We start from the raw sequence: 24,516 nt of genomic DNA, 5'->3' as shown, positions 1-24,516 counted from the left end.
TATAATTAGCTTGGAAAATGCTGCTTCATCACCTGTCCTGATATTGTGATGTGCTTCAGTGACTTACTAAGCAATGTTGGGAAAGTAACTCTCCAAATTCCAGTGAATTGAACAGTTCTGTTCATCCATAACATGTTAGTATTTTCCATTCTGTTATCATATGAACTTGTCTTTTAACCTGGATTGTTGGTATGCTGCTATAGATGACAATTTTATGCCATCAGCTTTTTACTTTAGTATTTTGGAGTGCTCTTGAAACATTGAAACCTGTCTTATTCCTCCACATCTCTTGAACCCAGACTTCTCATTTCCAATGCCCTTGCCTAAACTTACAGCTCTCTTTTCTCTGGCTTATACTATTACAATAGCCAACTGATATCTCCTTTTCCTCTCACAGCTGCTCTGCATATCCTGGACTAAGATTCTGATGAAACTGTCAGTGTCTCCATATTGCTTAATGTCTAGTTTCCTTAGTCTGACATTCAAACTTCCAGAAACTGACTCCAACCAACCAACAGCCTTACTCTTCACATACCTTCATAAAATTACGTCTTTGCAACCAAAAACTTGTTCTCCATCCACAATCATTCCTGCTCCTGTCTTTCTTACCTTCTTGCTACTATCCCTACACCCCAATATACCACCCTCTCTTGTATCTGAGCAGGATGGTTGACTAAGAATCAGGAAGAAATCATTGGTCCTAAAAACAGGAAAACAGTATCCTGAAGCAAAAGGCAGGCAATATCAAATACAAGATAGAAATTAGTAGAGGAAAGTTATAGCAATGGACTTCACCAGATTCATCATGTTGCTGGATGCAAAGTCCAAGAAGATCATTATCTGAAAAATCAATGACTCTCAGAAAAATTCAGGAGTCACCTATCCAACAGGAATAAAAGAGTGACGTCACAACTTCCATAGACAGTAAAGGATAATAAGAGAAAATTATGAGCAACTTGATGCCAAAAATTCAGCATTTGAATGAAAAGCAAATTCTTTGAAATCACAAACTACAAACTCACTCATAAATAATTTGAATACCTTATATCATTAAAATTACATTTGTATTTTAAAACCTCATATATGCACACACACAATTCAGTTGCAAATGACATCACTGGTGATTCCACCAAACATTAAGAAGAAATAATAAATTCTTCCAGAATGGAAGAAGAGAAAATATGTCCCACATCATTCCATGAGACCATATTAGAAGGACACAAACCAGACAAAGGTATTACAAAAAAGAGAAAATTATAGACCAATTCCCTCCTGAACACAGATGCAAAAACTTCTTGACAGTTATAATAAATCAGATCCACCATTTATTAAAACAAGCTACAGACTTACTAAAATAATACCTTTGTAAATTACATGTGTAATGAAGGATTTATATTCATATTGTGCATCAATATCTTTCAAAACCCAGTAGAAATAACCCAGTAAAACATTTGGAACAAGATTTGAACAGACACTAGACAAAGAACGGTAAATTAAGCTCATAAAAATGCTCAACACTATAAGTCACAAGAAAAATGCAAATTAAAGCCAAAATAATGTACACACCTCTTCGAATGTTTAAAAGACAGACTGTATCAAGTATAGACAAGCATGTAGGCAAATATAACTCTCATACACTGCTGATGGGAATTTAAAACATATTGATAATTTGGAAACGTGTTGATAGTTGTTTTTAGGGGTTTTTTTGTTTTTGTTTGTTTTTGTTTGTTTTGTCTTTTTGGAATATGGAGTTCCCAGGGAGGGTTCAATCTGAGCTGCACTGACAGCTTATGCCACAGCCCATAGCAATGCCAGATCTGAGCTGCTCTTAACCTATAAAGCAGCTCACGCAGTCCCGGACCTAACCCATGACTAGGGCCAGGGATTGATCCCCATCCTCACGGATACTATGGGTTTGTTACCATTAAGCCACAGCAGGACCTCTGATAGTTTCTTAAAACATAAACACATCCACCACATAATCTAGCCACTCCATTTATAAATGTTCACTCCAAGAGAAATGAAGCTATGTGTCTGCAAAGATTGAACGCAAATGTTCATAGCAACTCTATTTAAAATAGCCAAGCTGGAATAATCTAATGTCCATCAAGAGGTAAATGAACAAATAGATTGGCCTATGCACATAAATAAAAAAGGGATCACATGTTGATACACACACAATGTGGATAAATGTCAAAATAATACTCTGAATGAGAGAAGCTAGACCAACAGAAAAAAAGTACATACTGGATTATTTTATTTTTATATAAAATTCTATAAATGCAAACTAGTAATGATGGAAAACAGATCAGTGTTGTGTGGCAATGGGGGAAGACAAAGAGGAGTGGAAGAGCGCGTTGGAAAGAAATGATGAGTATATTCTCTACCTTAATTGTGTGACATGGTGTATAATGTCATGGATGTATAAATGTCAAACCTATCAAATTGTAAATTTTAATATGTAAAGTTTATTCACACCTCAAACTGTTGAAAAGTTTTAAAAAATAGGAAAAAAAAAAAGAGAATATTCTCGTCCCTGTTCCTAGACCCTCCACAATTTCCATAGCTCAGACTCTATTCCTTCCATGTGATCTGCCCTTCTCCTTCTTCTCTCTCACTTCATTTCATTAATTTTCTTATGCACAGCAAGTCAACTCTATCCTTCTCTTTCCCCCAAGCCTCACTTGGTATATCCAAGATTAACCTTTAAACGTTGTGTTAGATGCTCACCAGATTATTTTTGTACAAAGAAATTCACACCTGAAGGCTATGGGAAAGCTTGCTTCCTGTGTGCTTGCTTGCTTCTTATTCGTCTGGTTGCATTTAGTATTATGAACGGCCTGTGTTATCTTGATGGCTTAGATCATCATTATCACATTAGTTATTTACTACATAATATTGACATCTGCTGAAACCTACTTCATCCTTATCCAAATCAATTTGGATTTCTGAGCTTTAAAAACTCTTCGCTCTCCTTACTGGTTTTTCTTCCTCCTTGTCAGACATTGTCAGCTGTCACGTCTGCTATTTCATGTGCCTATTTAGAGACTCTTCATCCTTCTTTCTTATAATTTCCTTTCTCTAATCTGTTGTGATGCAGAAGCCTGTAACCAAGGGAGTACGAATGCATGTAAATTTGGAACAAATATAGAACCTGAGTGGTAATGGAGGCTTATTTTTTTGAGTAAGGTGTATTTGATTTGTGTCATTGTATTGACACTCTTAGTACCTTTTTTTTTTTTCAAAAAGATGACACTTATGTGATGTTACTGTATCTAATTCTTCACAGAAACTGTAGGACTGAGAATTTCTGTGTTCTCAGGTTAAGAGAGTGTCCATTTTCCATAGAATAAGTTGCCAGGGTTATCAGAGAACTCTCTTGCAAATGCCAGATATAAATGCACTAGGTCTCTTTTGCTTATGTAGATGTTGCCACTACGTCTTTTTTAGATATCATAGTGTTGTGTAATCAATCTTCTGTGAGCAATAGATTATTTTAGCGAAAGCTGTTGGAATAACACCTTAAAATAAATCTTACCATAACAGTGGCAAGTTCTGTAATCTCCCTAGTTTACTGTTCAAATAATATGAGTGGTAAAAAAAAAAAAAAAAAATGTTAAGGCACTGGAAATGGAGTTGAAGAATATTATGTTTGGGCTAACCTGAGTCAGATTTATAACTTCAACAGTAAGTATTTAACATTCAGTAGCTCTTCTTATACCCTGAATTACTTTTCAATTTAAAATTTACAGGTAAGATCCTATTTGATTTATCTTTTGGTTTTAATGTATTATGTAATGATTCCTGGGAGCAAACACTATTAAAATAGATAACTAATCATTCAGTTTAAATGATGCTTTTCCATACCATTCTATTATCTGGTCCCTCTTTAATCATCCTCAACAATAAATCTTTTTCAGAATTTGATCAAGTGTCTTTACATTTTGTTTTGCCTACTTGATGCATTCAAAAGCAGTGTCCTTCCTCATTTCAATGCCTAGGGAAACACTCCCACTTACCCCACAACTCAAGTGAGATTGTAGGGAAAAGTCTTGATATTAGTTCTAATTGCTTGAATATTTATCATTGGTATATCATATACTTGCAAATTCCATCTTCTCTTAGACATTCCCTGTCTCTGATTCCATATATCATTTCTCCTATTTTTCTCTTTATCCTCTCTATCTCTCACTGAGACTCACTTTCCTACTCCTCTATTGGTTCTAGGGTTCTGATCCGGGCCTTCTTCTCATTTCCCAATAAACAGTCTCCTGACATTAATCATGAATGTTGCTGATAATTTATAATTCTCTATACATAGCCCCGAATGCTTTTTTGAAGGTAAACTCTGTATTACCAATTGCTGCTAGATATCTCTATTCCATATTATTTGGATTTAATATGTGACACTTCTTTTTCTGTCCACAGTCAAGTCAGGTCTACTCAGGTGTTCATTAAAGGGGTGCCAAGTGCGTCCTTCAGGAATAAGCTTGGGATCCATTAATGAAGCCAAAAGTTAGCAATGATGGAGGTTCCCAGGCTAGGGGTCTAATTGGAGCTACAGCTACAGGCCTACACCACAGCCACAGCAATGCCAGATCTGAGCCATATCTGCAACCTACACCGCAGCTGGTAGCAACGCCAGATCCTTAACACACTGAGTGAGGCTAGGGATCTAACACACATCTTCACGGTTTCTAGTCTGATTCATTTCTGCTGCGCCATGATGAGAACTCCATAAAGCTGCATTTTTTTTTTTTTTTTTGTCTTTTTGCTATTTCTTTGGGCCACTCCTGCGGCATATGGAGGTTCCCAGGCTAGGGGTCGAATCGGAGCTGTAGCCACTGGCCAACACCAGAGCCACAGCAACTCGGAATCCGGGCCACGTCTGCAATCTACACCACAGCTCACAGCAATGCTGGATCATCAACCCACTGAGCAAGGGCAGGGACCGAACCCGCAACCTCATGGTTCCTAGTCGGATTCGTTAACCACTGCGCCACGACGGAAACTCCCAAAGCTGCATAATTTTTAAACCTAATTTCTATAGCATCATTTCACATGTATCTAAAGTATAGTAATTTTTAAAGTATGATAAGTGTTATAGAGCACCACACCCTACCTTTTTTGACTTTAGAAATTATAGTCACAAAGGAGTGAATCAGGCAGATGTTGTATAAATGTCCTTGAGAAATTTTCAATTTAGTGAGGTACAGGTCTTGAAAAGTTTCACACCTTTTAATTACCTTTTTATGCATTTTATTCCTAATTCAAGGATCAAATATCTACCCTGATATATTATGGCTTTGTGTTAAAAATGTGTTAGTCAGTGTGACTGCACTCTACCTAAGCTATCGAGTTTATTATTTCATTCAATTATCTCTTGTTTCTCATTTAGTTGCCTCCTGTTTCTACCTTCATTCTCATTCCTCACCATTTTCTGGCTTGCCCCCAGCTCCAAAGCCTTTCTGAAATATTCACGTTCTCTGAAAACATTCCAGTCTTCCATGTTTCACAGTGTTATTTTCCAATTACCTATTTTTACCAGCCTTCAAGGCTTAGCTCAAATGTTATCTTCTCAGGAACCCCCACCCTTCTAGTTACATGCTTTCTCTGGGGATCCCTTTCTCATAGGCTTGTCAAAGCACTGCAGCCACAGACTCAGCTGCGTCCTTGAGGACAACCACGGATCTTTCCTTAACTTTATATTTCTCATTATATCAATGACTACTCAACTTAGAAATAAGCATTTTTTTATTTTTTTATTTTTATTTTTGTCTTTTGTCTTTTTAGGGCCACACCCATGGCATATGGAGGTTCCCAGGCTTGGGTCCAATCAGAGCTACAGCCGCCAGTCTACGCCACAGCATGCCAGATCTGAGCCACATCTTCGACCTAACACCACAGCCCACGGTAACACTGGATCTTAACCCACTGAGCGAGGCCAGGATCGAACCTGCAACTTCATGCTTCCTAGTCGGATTTGTTTCCACTGGTACCATGAGGAAACTCCTAAGCATATTTTTTAAACAAAAGAATGGTATTGGTCTTTACGAACCTTAGAAGGAGAAGAGGTTTTATCATCATTTTTATTTTTCATGCTTTCAACAAATAGTCCTTGGTCTCCATAGTGACTGATGTAGAATTACACATTCTCTCTCCATTATAGATGGCACTCGGATAGTAGGAAGTTTTGGATTATATATCACAGGTGAAATATGGCCATAGATATAGGTATAGATATAGATATAGATATCTTCCTGTACAGGAGACTGCGCTTATTATACAGCCTGCAGAGTAATTATAGAGTTGAAACCTGTTTTCCTTTTGGACATGTTGAGTTAATCTCATTTTTTTCTATCACTCCTTCTCCCAAAACCCTTGCACAGAGCTGGGATCAGGAGGTGAGTGAGGTGAGCTTGCAGTGTAGAAGTAGACCTTGTTTTTATTTAAAATTTGATATTTTGCTCATCATTGATCTTTATATCAACTTTTCTTTCTTTTCTTTTCTTTTTCTTGCCTTTAGGGCTGCCCCTGCAGCATATGGAAGTTCCCAGGCTAGAAATCAAATCAGAGCTGTAGCGCCAGCCTACACCACAGCCATAGCAACATGGAATCGAGCCCTGTCTGTGACCTACACCATAGCTCAGGGTAAAACAGATCCTAACCACTGACAGACAGGATAGAACTGCAAGCTCATGGATATTATCGGGTTCATTTCTGCTAGCCACAACAGAAACTCCTAATTTTGATTTTTTTAAAAATACTGCATTAAATGTGTTTGTCTTGATTACTGAATTTTTTTTTTTTTTTTTTTTTTTTTTTTTTTTTTTTTTTGGCGTCGCTTCAAATTGCACACCTTAGGTGAATGCCTGAATCACCTCACCCTACTCCCAGCTCTACCTTTGTCTTTATCTCCCCACACACACACTGGTGTTATAAAAATGAAAAAATAATTCCAGTTTTAGAAAATTTTTTCAAAGGACAAGAAATCTCAGGACAGGCAAGGTAGAAAGGTTAGGTGACAAAAATATTCATTAGTTTAAATGTCTTTTTTTGTACTTCAGGTAGTACATTATTTAAAGTAATGAAAACCACAAACTACTCAAGTAATAATTCCTCTAGAAATCCAAGCCAAGGCTCTGACGGAGATGGGAATGTTTCTTGCTACATTATGACATTCCCCTGATTTGTGGCCAATTACAGAAGTTATAAAATGGCTGTTAATCAGGGAAATGCCATATATTACACCAGGAACTGCTGAAATAGGCCCTACAGAGCAAAATGCTTGACAGCAGCTATTAAAATAGAGATTTAGTCATTTCTCTCTATGGTGCCTGGAGTTAGAAGGAATAAAATGGTGAGGCCAGTGTACCTTCCATATTTCTAATTTGTTACTTGGTTCGATTCAGTACAATCCAGTTAGTTCATGAGTTTTAGTCTTGAATGACTTAGTGCTGTTCCCTGCCATTTTTATGCTGTCCTTGCTCAGGGGGTCTGAACTTGCCAGAAGCAATTTGTTTTGCTTTTTAATTTTTGAACATACATTTGTTAAAAGTAAATTTGCCCTAGTGTGTGTTTACATTGAATTGACTAAATGTGCACGGAGATAAAATCGTTTTGTTGATGGATTTTAGGGCTTGGTACAATAGATGATCAAAAGAGTTAGAAGATATATTAATGCCACCAGGTAAATTAATACGACTTGCAGATTGACAAGAGATTTTCTCAATAAAACAACTAGCTGAGATCCTCATAGAATGTGTACAGGGCAAGGAGTGAGGCAGAGGATGGCATATTAGAAGTCTGAAAATACCAAGGTTTTACAGTCTTATACCTTATTTTATGTACAGTAACTTTTCAGTTTTATTTACTTCTTAACTTATCCCTACTTTTCATCTTTGTCCAAAATAAGTGAAATTATTTATTTTCTTAGGAACAAATAGATAACATTTCTGTAAAATGGGTGACACTGAAATAAAATAAAAAGATCTTTTCCCAGGAGTTCCCTTGTGGTTCAGTGGGTTGAGGATCCAGTGCTGACACTGCTGTGGCTCTGTTAATGCAGTGGTGCTGGTTTAATTCTGGCCCAGGAACTTTCACATGCACAGCCAAAAAAAAAAAAAAAAAACAATCTGTTCCTAAACCAAAGAATATGGAATCAGGGACTTGTGTGACATACGATGCTATCCAACACACAGAACAGTGCCAGAATTATCCCAAACATCAATTTTAATCAAATTAATCCATACTTTTCTTCAATACTGAAATATTCCAGAAGTCAAGTTTTGTGATCATGAATGTAATAAATACGCTTACAATTACTAACCTATTAAAAGTCTATGATATTATTTCAGATTAGAAAAAATAGGAATATTACAATGATCTTAGACCAAAGTATGATACAGGAGTTAAGTTTTGTCTAAAGAATTTTATATTATTAAAAATACACTCCTTTTGAATTTGCATACTACCATTTGCCAGAATCAGCCTTCCTGTAGGTAGGCATTTGAAGACAAAATCCATTCCATTGATAAAAAATATTTTGGGAGTTCCTGTCATAGCTCAGTGGTTAATGAATCTGACTAGCACCATGAGGACTCAGGTTCGATTCCTGGCCTTGCTCAGTGGGTTAAGGATCTGGCGTTGCCGTGAGCTGTGTTGTAGGTCGCAGACGTGGCTCGGATCTGGCGTTGCTGTGGCTGTGGTGTAGGCCAGCAGCTGCAGCTTCAATTTGACCTCTAGCCTGGGAACCTCCATATGCCACAGGTGTGACCCTAAAAGACCAAAAAAAAAAAAAATGGACACATGGATGAAGTCAAGCCTGGATCCCCTAGCCTACCATAGTCTGGAGAACCGAGCAATCTTTTCCTGTAGAAAGTGCTGATTCCTCATATAGAATTTTAGTTTCCCGATAGGAGTATGAATAGAGAAAATAAAACCAGACTGGACTTGGTTTAGGAGTTCAAACAAAGGTAGCAAATAGTGGACAAACATGGAAGGCAGAAACTGTTGGAGCCAGAGAGTGCTGTCTTACTTAAAGGAATTTAAATTCAGTTCTTTTAGAATACCTTGCTGACCAAAACAAAAGGAGCCCGCAGGCTCACGTCAGGCTTTAAAGATTGTCCTAGAGGAACCACATGGAGTTGTTCATTGCTGGTCATTTTGGTTTCTCATCCCACTGGCTGGAGAGAGGACTCCCCACTATCCTGGTGTCTCAGGTCTTTGGAGATCTTGCCACCCAACAAATATCTCTTCCCTTCCTCCCTCAGGCTTTGACCTCAATCCTGGGAGGAAGAGCTAACAGCTAAGGAGGGCCTAGCAAGCACTGGGGCCATGCTGGACAAGATCAGATTTGGTGCTTTAGATCAGCACAGTTTCTCTATAAACACAGACTCCCTTATATGATCTTTGGGGTTCCCATGCAGAGTCACTTTAGTGTACATGTCTGGGCAGAAGAGGCAATCAGAGAAAAGACACATCCCAAACTTGTGACAGTGACTGAGGAAAGGAAACGCAGGTTTCTTGTCGTGAAAGAGAGCTAGACATGCCCAAAGTGGAAAGACTGGGTGCAGCCACTTCATCAAATCAACTGATGGGAGGCCAGGAACAGGAATAGGGTTCTGGATTTCACCCAGCTTTCTTCCTTCTACACAAGTGTTGGGATCCTGCACACTCAATTGTGGTATTAACTTGGGGGCAGGATCTTTGGAAAGCTCAATATTAAAAGACAAATGATACATGAATGAAGAAAATTACAGTAAAGGGACATGAGGGAAATTGTACCTCTTATGTTCTTAAAATATCAAAGGTACAAACAGAATACAAGAATAAATTAGTAAATTTTATAGAGCAATCACATAGTATGTAATTTGGTAAAGTTGGCCACTTTGGTACATAAAATCATTTATGTTGAAAAATACTAACAGTTTGAATAAACTGCATATATATATATACGTAGTGGAGCCAATACTTTAGCCCAAGTTAGTCTGGCTCAAAGCCGATGCTTTTAACCACTGCTGGACAAAAATTCTGTGCTCTGACGTGGTGCAGAGGTGACACATGAACATTCATGACCCTAACAAATAGTTTGATAAGTGAATGAGTGAATATATGAGAGTAACAAGAATCTCTCATTACCAAAAAGGTCAAAATCAAGTTTTCAGAGTTCCCTTTGTGGGCTCAGAGGGTTAAGGACCCAGTGTTGTCTCTGTGAGGATGTGGGTTCAATCCCTGGCCTGGCTCAGTGGGTTAAGTATCCAGCATTGCCTCAGATTCAACCCCTAGCCCAGCTACTTCTGTATGCCACAGGTATGGCTGTAAAAAGGAAAAAAAAAAAAAGGAAAAAAATAAAAACCAAGGTTTCCACATGACCTCACACAGAGCCCTTGCATATTCCAAACTTTCTGCTTCAGAATTACAGACAGAGTTATGCAGAGATTCATCTGTTCTCTAAATCAGAAGGAGCCTCTAGAGTAAAAGATGAAGCGTATTCGTAGTGTTGTACATTTTTTTACAAAGAAATCTTAAAAAGAGGGTATTTCTCCATTTTTTGGTAAAGGAGCAAATCGGAAGTGACATTAAGTACAGGTAGTTCATGATAAGACAAATGTGGTAATGAAAATTTTCTTTGCAGAATGTTATCTAGATGACAATTTGATGTAGATTCTATTTAACTAGATCACTTCAAAATTAAAAATAGTTCTACAGACTTCACTCTGTGAATGAAAGATTCTTCAAGATATTTGTTTGTTCCCTGTTGATATTAATGAGAAATTAAAAATTGCATTTGAGGAACTTAACTAGATGAGTATGAATAGTCAAGGAGTGGGATGGACTAGGAGTTTGGGGTTAATAGATGCAAACTATTGCATTGGAATGAATAAGCAATGAGATCCTGCTGTAGAGCACAGGGAACTATATCTAGTCACTCGTGATAGAAGATGATGGAGGATAATGTGAGGAAAAAAATATATATGTATGACTGGGTCACTTTGCTGTATAGTAGAAGTTGACAGAACACTGTCAATCAACTATAATGGAAAAAATAAAATCATTAAAAAATAAAACATTCCCATTAAAGTCTATAAACATCATTCCTATACTTAGTTGAAAATGAGGGCCATATGCTTGTATTAAGAAAATATAAAGGAGTTTCCGTCGTGCGCAGTGGTTAACGAATCCGACTAGGAACCATGAGGTTGCGGGTTCGGTCCCTGCCCTTGCTCAGTGGGTTAATGATCCGGCGTTGCCATGAGCTGTGGTGTAGGTCGCAGACGCGGCTCGGATCCCGCGTTGCTGTGGCTCTAGTGTAGGCTGGTGGCTACAGCTCCGATTCAACCCCTAGCCTGGGAACCTCCATATGCCGTGGGAGCGGCCCAAGAAATAGCAACAACAACAACAACAAAAAGACAAAAAAAAAAAAAAAAGAAAATATAGAAAGAAAATAAATTTAGGTTCTGGACAATGCGGTTTAAATAAAGAAAAAGGGGAGTTCCCGTCATGGCTCAGTGGTTAACAAATCCGGCTAGGAACCATGAGGTTGTGGGTTCGATCCCTGGCCTTGCTCAGTGGGTTAAGGATCTGGCATTGCTGTGGCTGTGGTGTAGGCCAGTGGCTACAGCTCCGATTTGACCCCTAGCCTGGGACCCTCCATATGCCACAGGAGTGGCCCTTGAAAAGGCCAAAAGACAAAACAAAAAAACAAAGAAAAGGTGAATCATAATAACGTTATTGAAAACTGACAAGCATACCAGGGCAAATTATCAAACCAAAGTGAATTATCAAACCATTGGGAATTATTTTACCATTTACCTAATGACCTGTAATAAATCCTATACCTTCTCATACATTTTTCAATTGATTTCTCATATCAGTCATATGAAGGAAGTTGTTAGCTTCATTTCACACATGTTAAAATAAAGAATTTGCCCATTTCTTTTTTTAAACTCGAACCACATAATGACTACCGAGTCCAACTTTGGCACCAAACTCCTGTCTACCATAGGCCATGAAATTGGACCACTGTTTCTCCCTTACTTTTGATTATAGATATTTCTGCCTCACATGTTTTTCATTTAAACCAGCCTAGGAGTGCTTATTTTTTAGTTTCGTGGCTATCATTTTGTTAATTTCCATTTCAATTTTTATTCTTTTCTGTGCACAACTTCTTTTCATCTAAGAATTAGACTGACAACAAAGTTGAAGCAGTTTGAGAAGTTCCAAGAACTACTTCAGAAAAAAAAAGAGTGTAAGGAAGGATAAATTAAGAAGAAAACAGAGTCAAAGAGCTGAACAAAGAAATCAGAACAGGCTCAAAATACCTCCATCTTTATTTTTTTGTACAGAAAGCAGAGGAACAAAATTACTGCCTTGAAACTTGAGGAATGGCAGGAACAATGTTCTTCAGATCAATCTTTTTTTCCAGATAATTGGCCTGATTGTTCAGCCAGAATTTCCTATCAGAATTCATAAAATAGCATAAATAAGTAATGCCTTTAAATCAATGGGTTTTGGGTTTTTTTACTGTACATGAATATCTTGCTTGCCAGACATTTTGAATGTTGCATTATTTAAAAATCAAATCCAATCAAGAAACTAAGAAATGAAATTTGTACTATTCCATTTTCTTAATTGATGAAGACTTCTAAGTTAATATCAAAGAAGAGCCTTTAGTCTCAGGGAATTCATATAGATATCCCAGTCATAATCAGACTGTCTTTATTTCAGAAAGTGTTCTTTCAATAACCTAGTCAAAGATTTTGTGTTAGTGCCGTGAAAATAACGGAAGTATTGAAAGATGAAATGTGATTGACAGAGGAGAAAATCTAATTACTTGGAAAGTATATTTTGAAGAACTAGAATTGAAAATAATAATATCCTAGTGACTGAAATGGACATACTGATGTTTTAGAGGCATACTTTGCTGGAATATTTTATGCTTTGTTTTTCAATGATATTTGGCCTTTGGCTTGGAACCTAAAAGCAGATGCCTGCAACAATATTATGTGCTTATATTACTGCAGTATAACTCTGGTGTAATTCATCTGTCTATAAACCTGATATCAAATGGAGTAGATCATTAATTAATATGTTCAGGACTCTTTTTCACATCCAGAACACTGATAGTTAAGAATCTTCCATCTATCTTCCCTTCCCTTTGCTGTTCTTCCCAGATGAAGGCCAATAAAGTCGAGGATTTTTCTCCAAACTGCCCTGAGCTTATTCGGTTTCTCCAAGAAGCCAGATTCACTCCTTCTGTAAGGGGTGAACACACAATCACATCAAGGCTGTTCTGGCTCTATTCTGTGAGACGCAGGCTCCCCTGGTCTGCCTACTCTGGGTACCAGGAAAGTGATGAAAACAAGGGCCTTGTTATTGGCAAATAACAGACTCCTCCTCCAATTCAAGTTGCTTTTGTAACTGTTTCAAATAAAAAAGCAGAAATGTTTGCACAGAGAAGTCAATTTAACCAGCACAACCAGGTATAAGATAAACGATTTTAGTATACGCCTGCTTCATGCCATCATTAACTTCCTTACTTGTTCCTTTCCTAGTTTTTAATCTGCTGAAAATACTGCCAAGGTTCTCTGGAATGTTCTTCTGCCCCTACCCACTGCTAGACCCCACCCTGCCCCCAATTTTTGTATGTGTGTCAGCATATATATGGTGTACCTTGCATGTTTCCATGGAGAGGTCTTAAAGGTCTTTTTTTTCTTTCAGATCTGTACTTGCTCGTCTTTTTAAAGAATACCTAGATACCATTGTATGTGTTATATTAATATAAAAAGTCTCTATTACTAAGCATTTTGCTATTTTTCTTTTTTTGCTATTACAAATAAAATCTAATGCATATTCTGGAGTTTCCGTCATGGCTCAGTGGTTAATGAATCCAACTAGAAACCATGAGGTTGCAGGTTCAATCCCCGGCCGCGCTGAGTGGGTTACAGATCCAGGGTTGTTGTGAGCTGTGGTGTAGGTCGCAGACGCAGCTCTGATCCTGCGTTGCTGTGGCTGTGGTATAGGCTAGCGGCTACAGCTCCGATTAGACTCCTAGCCTGGGAACCTCCATATTCTGTGGGTGTGGCCCTAAAAAAAGACCAAAAAATTTTTAAAATCTAATGAATATTCTAAAAGATATATTGATATACTTTTACAAGTATATCCATAGGGTAAATTTCTGTCAGTGGACTAGTTGGGCCAAATACACGTCTATTTAAAATTGTAATAAATATATTGAATTGTTCTTTAAAAATTACATTCCATTGTATTTCTTCCAAAACTCTTGCAAACACTTGGTATTAACTAACGTCTAACTTCTTCCACTCTGATAGATGAGAAATTATATCTCACAGTTCCTTTGCTTTACAGTTCTTAAATTTTGATAATTATTGGGTACTTTATTCTATTTGGTCATTGTTTTATTTATTGTATTGTGAACCACCTATTCTTTTTTGGGGGTGGCAGTGAGACATGGGCACAGTGCATGGAAGTTCCTTGGCCAGGATCAAAGGCCAGCCACAGCAGCAACTCCAAGCTGCTGCAGTGAAAAAGCCAAATCCTTAACTTGCTTCATCACAGTATAACTCCTGAACCACATATTCTTATATCTTGCCTGTTATCCTTAAAAATATGGAGCACTGCACACATTTGCCTGTCATTTTATAGGTAGACATTACTATCCTCTACAAATTATTCTGGTTTGATTATATATACATATATATTATAACATACATACATATATATATATATATATAGCTTATGAGGCACATAAGGTTTTTTTAACTATGATCAATTTTTTTTGATTTAAGTATAGTTGATTTGTAGTGTTGTACCAATTTCTGCTATACAGCAAAGTGACCCAGTCATACATATATAGATATATATATATATATACACATTCTTTTCTCATTATCTTCCAATGTTTGTTTTTTTTTTTTTTTTTTTTTGTCTTTTTGCTATTTCTTTGGGCCGCTCCCGCGGCATATGGAGGTTCCCAGGCTAGGGGTCTAATCGGAGCTGTAGCCACTGGCCTACGCCAGAGCCACAGCAACGCAGTATCCGAGCCGCGTCTGCAACCTACACCACAGCTCACGGCAACGCTGGATCGTTAACCCACTGAGCAAGGGCAGGGACCGAACCCGCAACCTCATGGTTCCTAGTCGGAGTCGTTAACCACTGCGCCACGACGGGAACTCCTGTTTTTAAGACAACAAAGGAGAAAACAAAAGGGAGGAAGAAAAGAGGGGAAAGGATAGAGTGAATGGGTTGGAAGAACATTACTAACGTTCTGCTAATCGCTGTTTTGACTACCAATCCGCTCATCGAATGCAGTAATTAAAGAGCATAACTTCTGGAATTAGACTGTGTGGATTGGAATCCCAAGTCTGTCATTTGCTAAGCATGCAACCTTAAGAAGCTTACTTAAATTCTCTGAGCCTCCATTTCCTCATGCATTAAATGGAGGTGGTAACAGTACATTACATTATAAAAGTTACTGTGAGGATTAAAGCACTAAAGGTGGCATATGTAGTGACTGCCTGTCATTACTGTCACTAAGTGTTGGCCAGCCCAGACCAGAGAGCACCCCTTCTTTCCCAGCCCTTTCTCAGTGCTCCTCCTTACTTGGAGATTCTGCCTTTTATTGAATTTTGCATTTCGGTTGGTGCGAATTTAACAATTAGCATTAATTTTCCAAGGGAATATTATGACATAATAAACTATTTTAATACCTTCAGAAATCATCTACTTTTATCTAGTTAGGAGAGATAGAAAGTATTGGGAAGCATAGAATTTTGTATCTTTCATGTTTTTATTTCCATTGTTCACTAATAAATGAAGACAGATTCAGTCTTGAGATAAATTTACAGTTTGATCCATATTTAAGCAAGATTTCTAAACTTCCATTCTTATGTCAGCTGTTGGATCCCTATTTTCTTTCCCATAAAAGATTTTAATAACTTCTACCCTTTATATCATTATACCCAAATTCTAAAATGCTTGGTTACTATTACAGTACAGACTTACCTAAAGTGGACAATTGGTAAACACTCCTGGAAAGAAGCTCTAAAATTTGCACTAGTAATATTACATTATTTCTAGTAATGATATATTTTAATGTTAAGAAGCATGCTAAAGTAGCAAGGAAAAAGATATTAACAGCTGCTTGCAGCATTTGTAAAATATTATTTATCTTCTTATAAAAAAGGCAGTTTATCGGATATGTGCTAGAAGTTTGTCTTTCCTTCCTTTGATTTTTACTTGGTTTAATAAATATTAATTTAATAAATGTCGTTTACTAAAGTTTGAGAGCTACTTAACAATATATCTGAATTTTTTTTAATTATTCAATAGAATCACAAATATCAAGTCAAAAAAAAAAAATAATAATCAAGAAGCATAAATTTGTAATTGTTATGAAACACACTGAAGTTCAAATGGGTTATAAAAATATTTTACATTCTGATTGAATATATTTATGGAAGGTTCAGTAATTAATCAATAAATCAGTTTTTTTTATTAAATAACTTATATTAATTACCTGAAGTTTCACTATACACTGTGGTAATGATTGCTTGTCTCTGTAGTACCAGTCAATCTCGCCAGTACAGTAGGCTAAGGATCTGCATCTGCAACTGGGCATAGATAGCATTCTGGCTCAGATTGGTCCCTGGCCCAAGAACTTCCATTTGCTGCAGGTGAAGCTGAAAATAAATTAATTAATTAACTTGAAATTGTGTATCCATGTATAATAAACTCAGAGATGATTAAAACTGTTTCATCCTTTATGTTTTCTATTCACAGAAAACAATGACCATCTGAATGGCTTAACAACCAGATTAGAAATGCCATGACAGAAACAGGATCTCCTGAGAGCTTTGAATGACACTTTGGAAAAGTTATCAGCCATTCCAAATGGTAAGCATTCAGGGTACTGCAAATTGTGCTAGTTGATATGAACTTTTACCAGAATGTTCTAACTTCTGCTGTTTTTCTAACACCGCCGTTTATACTGTTGTCAGGCTATTAGATACTGGTTTTCTTATGACTCCTTTGAGAGAATAAAAACTAAATCATACTTTACACTGTGTTATTTCCTATCATTTGCTACTTTAGCTGACATCCATAGGAATATCTTATACCAAAAGGAAATGTAGCCATCTATTATTCTATTGTTCTTCCATTTCAGCCCAGGAAATTTATATTGATGGGAAAGGATAAAATCACACAGACAGTAGTCTCTAAAACATTGATGCACTACCACAAAATTACAGTTTAGTACAGTACCTGTAGTAATAGGTGAGGCCAACTGCCTTTCAGAACATCTTTCTTGGCAAAGTTCAGTTTCTTAAATGTTTCGGGCTTTCCAAACACTGAGATAATAAAATTTGAACCATGTCCATAATATCTTTCTACTTATTACAAGTTCTTGGAGTTAATATGAGTCTTTGTTTCTGAAAGCACTATTCTTTTAGGGATACTATTTTTATATTTTTTATTAGCATGATATACAACAACAAGGGTTGCTCACATTTATTGAGTGCTGCTTCAATTTTGCTGTTGTTAGCGATGTAATCCTCACACTAATCCTACAAGGAGAATAACATCATTATCTTCACTTTACAGGGAACAGACTTAGACACAGGATATTGAAGGCCATTGTTAGAAGGGCATATATGAGATGTGAACCACCCAGTTTAACTCAGAGGCTGGGGGTCTTAACTACTAACCGACACTTACTAGTAGCATCTATATTATACACACACATACATACACACAAATATAAAAGCATATATATATAATATACGTATTTTATAGAAATTATGGTCAAGTAAATATATGCATATATCTGTACAAAACAGGAAATATTAAAATCTTATGTTTATTTTTTAAATGTTAAAAAAACCTAATAACTGTCCATATTTTCCTGTCACCTCTTTAGTAGTAAGATGTACATGGACAATTTCCAATGATGAAAACAATATAAATACACAAACACATGGTCTAAACGTACCTGAAAAAGTCTCACTATCCTAAGTTGAAATACATTCATTCTCCACCCCTATCCTCCCACCCCAGAAGTGCAGATTAAATCTTAAAACTACTTTTGATCAAGTTGTGTGATTCATGTGGATAAATTTCTCTTTCATATGTTCAGCAGCAAAGCACAAGATACCCTGATACAATGAACATTAGAATAACCACTTTGCTATTTTAAGAGCTAATCAGGTATTCATAGCAAAGGTCCCTGAGAAAATTTAATTTAGCTAAAAATGTACTTTATTTCCGAACCGAGTGAGGACAAAGTTCAGCCTTTCCCTTTGTGCCTGTGTCCCTGAGGTCAGCCAGACACAGCCTCGCTTGACAAGCATGGATTAAGCCACTGACTCCAGACTCTTTGTTTTGTTTCTCATCCATCCTCTGCCGACAGACACAGCTGCTAAACTGCAAGCCGTTAAAGACAAAGCAAGACAAGCCAATGACACAGCTAAAGATGTACTGGCACAGATTAAAGATCTCCACCAAACCTTGATGGCCTGAAGAAAAATTACAATCAACTGGCAGACAGCGTAGCCAAAACAAATGCCGGTATAAAAGATCCTTCGAGAACAGTAAGATGACCTTTTTCACTTTGATTATGTCATTATTTCTGCACACTATAAAAATATCCTAGAGTCATAACTGTTAGAGTAGGAAGGGGCCCTCTAGTTTGCCCTCTTCCTTTCACAGACTAGCCTCAGGAATTAAGTGCCTGCAGCTCCAAGCCAGAATCCAAGATTCCCAGCTCTGCATGGGCGCTTATCTCAGATCTCATCCAATTGAGAGGAAACTAGGATTCTCAAAAGCTGCAGGGTATTTGTGGTAGAGGATGCTAAATACTTTGTAATCCTTCAGTGTAATTGGGAGTTATATACTCAGAGGTGGTGAAATTTACCTGGAATGTAGCGATCAGGGAGCACAATATAGCAGGCCTGTTAGTGCGGATATTAAAATGGTACCAACCTGAAATGCATTCAATTAGAAAATATTGATATTTTTTATTTAGATCTAGTTAGTTAACATTTTCAGGATATTGAGGCATTTTCTAGTTTATCAAGGAAAAATATTTCTTCAGATCTTTAGGACATTGCATTAAACTTATTGAGTTGATAAAGATTTACTGAGTAAGTGTGAGAGAAACTGAATATAATGATAAATGATTAAGTACAGTTAGTAAACATTATGATTGTAATATTTTTCTGCTATATGAGTGAGACAATATCTTAGTTTGTGATTTCACCAAAGGAGTTGCTTGAATTTTTGGTACTTGTCACTCTCAAAAAATGAAGCCTCTTTTATATAGAACAATTTATTGGGAACCCAAAACATTTATAGAGTATAGAACAAAAACATAGTTATTGACACTATATGCTATGTAATCCAGATGCTGTTTGACAAGGACGTGGTGCCTGATTTTTTAGCACCCGCCTCAAATAAAGAAAGGCTAATGATGTGTAATAATAGATTATGGTAGCATGACTCTTTCATATTAAGGAAGAGTACACAAACCTCTAACATGCATGTCACGCTAGGAGAAGGATTTCCCTCCTTGCCATTTCTTTAGGGAAGAAAAGAGAGGTTAGTTTTTGAATTTTTTCTTATGTCAGCCCAGAGTTTGCTTCCCCCTGTAGTTCATAGGTAACATCAAATAACTGTTCAGAGGACATGCAAAAATCACAAGATTTCCTTCCAAAAATGAATGAAAATAAGTTTTAAAGTAAATGTCACTCTCCCTTTTACTCTTACTTTTGCTTTATAATTTAAGATATCCTTTCATCATTTTCAGATTGATTCTCAACGATAATTGGCCTTTTTATCAATATTTACCCTCACTTTATCATTATATTATCTCTCAAAAGAAATTAGTAGCTAGAAAAAAAAAAAAGAAATAGTAGCTATGAACACTAATTAAACTAGCGCTGTTTCTATCTTATTAGATGATTATAATAAAACTCCTTTTCATATGAACATCTGCCAGCTAAATGACCATTTTTCGTGGGCTTTTTACCTGATTAACACTAAGCTTGACTTAAAAATTGGGGTGAATTTGGAGTTCCTATCTTGGCTCAGTGGTTAACAAGGTCCACTAGGAACCATGAGGTTGTGGGGCGATCCCTGGCCTTGCTCATCGGTTAAGGATCTGGCATTGCCGTTGGTCTGTGGTGTAGGTTGCAGATGCGGCTCAGATCCCGCCTTGCCTGTGGCTCTGGCGTAGGCTGGCAGCTCAGCTCCGATTAGACCCCTACCTGGGAACCTCCATTGCTGCAGGGAGCGCCCTAGAAAAGGCAAAAAGACCAAAAAAAAAAAAAAAAAAAAAAGAAAAAGGGGTAAATTTATAAATAGTTTGTGACAATTTTTTTGATAGTTGCTACTTGCTACTTCATAATATCTATAAAAGTATTTTCTTATGAACTTTTCTTTTTGTTTTACTTCCATAGAAATTACCTGCAGAAATCGTAATGTATATGTTCATTTGCATACCTTTTAGTAATTTTGTGCTGTTTGCCTATTGCAAAAAGGCTTCAGCTTTGCATGTTTCCATTTTTTAGAATGCATTAAACATTGGCTAGCTATTCTTTCCAGTGTCATATATTAATGCAAGCTATATAAAGGATCTTCCCTACAAAAAGTTATATGGAATGTATTTGCATAAATATTCATTGTGGTTGAAAATAGTGAAATATCTTGCTAACCACATAAGTAGAAATTGATTCTTCCACAGTTGACAAATTATGATGCTCTGATAACACAAATGCAGACAACGAAGTCCAAGGACTTCTTCTAGCAGGATTAAAATAGATTAATCTACACTGTTGTTGTTGCTTTTCTCCCTGAACTTAATTCCCCTCCTTTCAAGTAATTTTCTCAGCGCAAGAAATTATATTTGGGAATCTAAAATAAAATTAATAAAATTAGATCCTGCAAAAGCAATCACTAGGATAAAAAATATTCTCTCTTAATATCTCAAGTTTAAATTTCAGGTAAAAAAAAAACAAAATAGAAAATAAAATAAAATCCAACATATAAAACCTGAGAAATATGACCTAAGGTTGTCCTTAGCGGAAAATAGTACAGTGCATTACTAAAAATAAATAAATTACACAACAACTCTGTAAGTAGACAAATAAAGTTAGCAAAAAAAAAAAATGGAAACAAGTTAATGAATTAAAAACAGAGAATAATAAATTGATAAATGCAAGAAATGATATTTTAAAATATAAACGAAAAATTTATGGTTACAGGATCAAGAAAAAAAAGCCAGAGAGTCCCTATGCCTAGATTAAGGATCCAACTTGTCACTGCGTGCCTCGATTTAGTCCCTGCCAGGGAACTTCCACATGCCACAGGCACAGTCCAAAAAAAAAAAAAAAAAAAAGAAGAGAAGAAAAAGAAAGAAAACAAATAGGCAAAGTTCTGAAGAGATATAACTACATAAGGAGGAAATTTAGCATATTAGATAGGACTTAGCAAAACTCTAGGCTAATAAATTTTAAAGCCTAAAAGAAATAGATAATTTTCTCATAAAACATTGTTATCAAAATCTATCTTCAGAATTGATTAAAAATCTATACAAAAATTGTGGGAAGAAAGTGAGACGTTTCAAAAACTGCCCCACAAGGAGAGCACAAGACAATATCACAGGTGATTTATTTTTCAAATTTTCAAGATGATTTCCATATGACTTGAACTTTTCCAGAAGATAGAGGGGAACAAAAAAGGAAGGGAGGGAGGACCACCAGGTTCCGTTTTAAAACATTTGATGCAAATTTCTGGCAGCATTAGAAGGAAAGCATCCGTTACTTCTGTAAGCCTAAGTAGTCCTGCATAACGCTTTTATTCATTCTCGTGAATCAAAAATGCAGTCACCTTTTCTCACTTCTCACTTGTAATATATCAGAGTAACATTGGGAAATTAAAAGAAGGAGAAAATGGACAAATGTTTATTAAAGGTACAAAATGAAGGGGTAACTGCATTTATGTTGAATATCCATACAATAATATAACAAGAGCTTTGGCCCAAATAACCTGCATTTCAGGAGAGAATATCAGTTATCGATTTAGCAACTCTATTAGGTGAAGTTCATAATAGACCTATGTTCGTTTTAAACATCACTAACAACATAACTCATATGAATGAGCATGAGTTCAAACTACTTCAAAATCTAGTTATAAAATAACATACTTCTGTTTAAGTACTTTTGATTCTTTCCTGAGGATGAAATCTCAGATCATTTGTAGTTCCCTGGGCCGATAGCCTTGGACCTTAAGCAGTTTCACTTTTTCATCAGGGTCACAATGACAGAAAACAGAACAACACATGCTCAATCAGATAATAAATGACATGGTTTGGATAAGACTGCCATCATCCTAGAGAACAGAGTAATTGATTTTCCATGTGTCATTTGCCTTCCTATGAAAAGCAAATGCTGGAAAACCTTCAGTTGTTCTAGGATTAAACTCTTTTTTAAATTGTCAATATTCAACATTCTTTAAATTTTATCTGCAAAAAATGACAGTTTTTATGGTTCAAACCAATATGCAGAGCAGGAGAATCACTATTCATCAAAATGAAAATAAAATGCAGCAGGAAAGATTTAATTAAAGTATAATATAGGCCTTCAGTCTAAGGGTTGTTCAACATTGAACTGCTTTTCAGGAGACATTTGGATAGCTTTTCTCTTTAAGATGTACAGAGAAAGTCAGTGAGAAAAAGAAATAAAACCAATTTTGTGTGAGAACCCTGATTCAAATACGATTCTACTTTAGACAGACTAGGTGACATTTCCAATTCTTTGATTTCATGGCAAAAATTCTATTCTAGAATGGTTAGCTTTTTGGCTAAAGCCAGAAATTAGCATTGAATTAAGTTCATCGTGTTCTCTGTCTCCCATGCTCATTTCTACCTTAATCACAAAGCCAAAATGCTGGCACTCTTTCTCTAACATCTCCTTCTCTGGCCTGCTGAGTCCCAACTGAAATATTTCCATTCGCCATCACGAACTGCTTCAGCTGTCATGGCCTTGCTTTTGTCTTGGGGATAAGATAAAATCCTTTCAATTATTTAGTAAAGCATACTGCTATTTTCATTACTGTGTGTACATGTCTGTTGTGTGTGCACATGCGTGCGTGTCAGTGTGTGTGTCTGTGTGTGTGATACGTGCTAATCTTGTTCTATACAGTTGCAGATGCAGGTGCCACTGTGAAAAATCTAGAACAAGAAGCTGATCGACTAATAGATAAGCTCAAACCCATTAAGGAACTTGAGGATAACCTGAAGAAAAACATCTCTGAGATAAAAGAATTGATAAACCAAGCCCGGAAACAAGCCAATTCCGTAAGCGCTTTCTGTTTGCAGTATCAGTAAATGGTTATTAACTTGAGGTATTATTCCCAGAGTGAATATCTGCCCCAGTGCATCCTGTTGAAGGATCTCTGGTTTTTCCTTTAATTTGAGGCTATTTTGAGGTGGAGGGAAGTGTGGATGGAAGGTTAGAAATTTGTTGAGAAGAATAATCATTACATATTATTTTAGAAATTAAAGTTCTATTATTATTTTAATACAGTTAATACAAATTGCAAGACTGGAAACCTTACTTTGTATACATAGTATACTTTAGTGTACTTTGTATACCTTGCATACTTTGTATGGTATATACTTTGTATGGTATACTTTGTATACTAAAAAGGCATGTGTCTTGTTCTTGATGAAAGCTAAAAAGGTGAACCAGTGGGGTTGTAGAAGCAATGAATGAACAAGGTCGTATGGCATAATAGCAAAGAGGAACCATTATTTTCTATATATTCTTTTGTCTGAGTACAAGCAACCAAAAGTTATTTTGGTTACAAACAGTTTCTACAATTTTTGGGGAATAATAATAATAGGAAACACTTCACTTGTCTCAAAATCTTACTCTTTATTATATTAACCCAGTGAGAAGACTGTAAAGATAGAGCCAGAACTTTCAAGAAGGTAGAATCTTAATGAACCAGGACAGATTTGTGTAATTGCCAACATGAAACTTTAGCCTAGCGAAGTCGTCTTATGATTGTTTTAGAAATAGAGTGGAAAAAATAATAGTTTTTGGAGTTCCCTCATGGCTTAGTGGAAATGAATCTGACTAGGAACCATGAGGTTGCAGGTTCGATCCCTGACCTTGCTCATTGGGTTAAGGATCCAGTGTTGCACCGGCTAAGATCTGGCACTGCTCTGGTAGTGGTATAGGCAGACAACTGTAGCTCCGATTAGATCACTAGCCTGGGAACCTCCCTATGCTGCAGGTGTGGCCCTAAAAAGACAAAAAAGACCAAAAGAAAGAAAAAAGAATAGTTTTCAAGTCATCAGATTTAAACTCAGATCTTTTTAGATACACAAGCCTTCCATTTCAAAAATCCCATTTAAATTTTTTTATTTTTTTATTTTTATTGAAATATAGTTGATTTACAATATTATATTAGTTTCAAGTGTAAAACATTTTT

The 24,516-nt window shown here is 36.4% G+C and overlaps 1 protein-coding gene across 1 annotated transcript in view; it reads left to right on the top strand.

Annotated features, from left to right (window-relative positions):
* LAMA2 (laminin subunit alpha 2) overlaps positions 1-24,516 on the top strand; it is a 594,330-nt gene that overhangs the window by 501,547 nt on the left and 68,267 nt on the right. The window contains 6 exon segments of the mRNA XM_021084463.1: positions 4,429-4,469; positions 16,804-16,917; positions 18,431-18,520; positions 18,523-18,611; positions 22,736-22,742; positions 23,220-23,374. Of these exon segments, the coding sequence (XP_020940122.1) occupies positions 4,429-4,469; positions 16,804-16,917; positions 18,431-18,520; positions 18,523-18,611; positions 22,736-22,742; positions 23,220-23,374 (496 nt within the window).

The sequence above is a fragment of the Sus scrofa genome, chromosome 1 (assembly GCF_000003025.6).
Source record: "Sus scrofa isolate TJ Tabasco breed Duroc chromosome 1, Sscrofa11.1, whole genome shotgun sequence".
Lineage (NCBI taxonomy): Eukaryota > Metazoa > Chordata > Mammalia > Artiodactyla > Suidae > Sus > Sus scrofa.
Note: the sequence above shows the minus strand (reverse complement) of the source record. Positions and strands in the feature narration are given on the sequence as shown.